General features: G+C 51.9%; 1 protein-coding gene across 1 annotated transcript; it reads right to left on the bottom strand.

Moving 5' to 3' along the window:
* Positions 1-165: 165 nt before the first annotated feature.
* On the bottom strand, positions 166-1,071 carry EMH_0090150 (3-hydroxybutyryl-coA dehydrogenase, putative; the record flags this gene model as incomplete). Its single annotated transcript, XM_013501533.1, has 1 exon — positions 166-1,071. One exon carries the CDS (start codon positions 1,069-1,071, stop codon positions 166-168), a length of 906 nt encoding a protein of 301 aa, XP_013356987.1.
* Positions 1,072-1,417: the final 346 nt, after the last annotated feature.

The following is a 1,417-nucleotide window of genomic DNA, read 5'->3' as shown; positions in this document are numbered from 1 at the left end:
CAGCAGCAGCAGCAACACAACAGCAGCAGCGCCATGAGCTGCCGAAGAGGCAGGCGAGATAAAAGCGATGGTGTATTTGTTTTCGAACCACTCTGATATACAAGTATCAATATATATATCCAGCTTATATTTACTAAATTTATTATACATTTTAGGGGAACCTGTCTAAGGAGATTCAGTCATCGCTTTCCCTGTGCATCCCAAACCCTCATTCACCTGCAGAGCAAACACCGCCTCATTGAGGTACGGCATGAGGAGGCGGTTGGCGACGAAGCCTGGCCTGTCTAGCGCGTGAGCAGTTGTCTTTTTCATTTGAAATGCCAGTTGTTCAGTGCGCAGCTTCGTGTTTTCGTCTGTGTCAAGCCCAGATATGATCTCTACCAGCGGCATCACCGGCACAGGATTCATGAAATGCATCCCGATGACTCTGTGGGGGCTGCGGGTGGCGGCAGCTATCTTGGTTATGGAGATAGATGAGGTGTTTGTTGCAAGGACTGCTGTAGGCGGAGCAGCAGAATCTAAAAGGGCAAAAATGTTCCTCTTAATAGCCAAGTTCTCGCTGGCGCTTTCTAGACAAAATGTAGAGCGCCGCACAGCTTCGGGTGCTGCCGATGCGTCCAGTGAAATTAAAACTTCTGGATCAAGGAAGATAAAAGACAAACGTTGCAACAGACTCTCAGCTGCTGCTGGCTCCAGCTTTCCTTTGCCAACTTCCTTCTGCACCCACAGCTCCGAGAACTTGCGGCCCCGCTGCAGCTGCGTCTTTGATATGTCCAGCAATGTGACGCGTGTTCCTGCCAGATGCCTCGCAGCAGTCAGCGCAATTCCAGTGCCCATCTGCCCGCAGCCCACGACCACCAGTTCAGACTCAAGGTCACTTAGAGCCCCCTTTTCCTCTTCCTTCCCCGCACACACTTCCGTGTGCACGCACCTGCTGCTCCTATAGATGCCATAGAGATGGTTGTGCTGCTGCTGATGCTGATGATTGCACAAGGCAGGGAACAGATGCCTTCCACAGCTGATTCCCACACTACGGCGGGCCGCTCGGAGCAGCTGGGGTGGCAGGAGCATCCTGAAGCGTTATGCGCCCGTGAAGGGGGGGGACTGGGCCTACTAGCTGAGCAAACAATGAGCAGGAGGCAATAAAAAGACTTCAGAGTTATTAAAGCAACGGATGTGTAATATCGTGAATCAGCTCGAGAAGAACGCGTCGAGCTACGGCATCGCCACAGCAGACACGCTGCTGTTAAACCGAGCTGCAGCAGCAGCCTCTTGCTACCTAAACTCGAAATTCATTTAGACTGAATTTACATTTGAATTTTAAATTCATAACTCAACTCAGCTGTTTCCGTCGGCAGCGCTGGGGCTGCTAACAGCTGTGGAAGGCGAAGGAGGAGGGAGTTGGCGCCTCTGCGCC

Source organism: Eimeria mitis, genomic scaffold (genome assembly GCF_000499745.2).
Source record: "Eimeria mitis Houghton genomic scaffold, Emh_scaff7041, whole genome shotgun sequence".
Lineage (NCBI taxonomy): Eukaryota > Apicomplexa > Conoidasida > Eucoccidiorida > Eimeriidae > Eimeria > Eimeria mitis.
The sequence above is the reverse complement of the archived record's forward strand: the minus strand, read 5'-3'. Positions and strand labels throughout refer to the sequence as shown.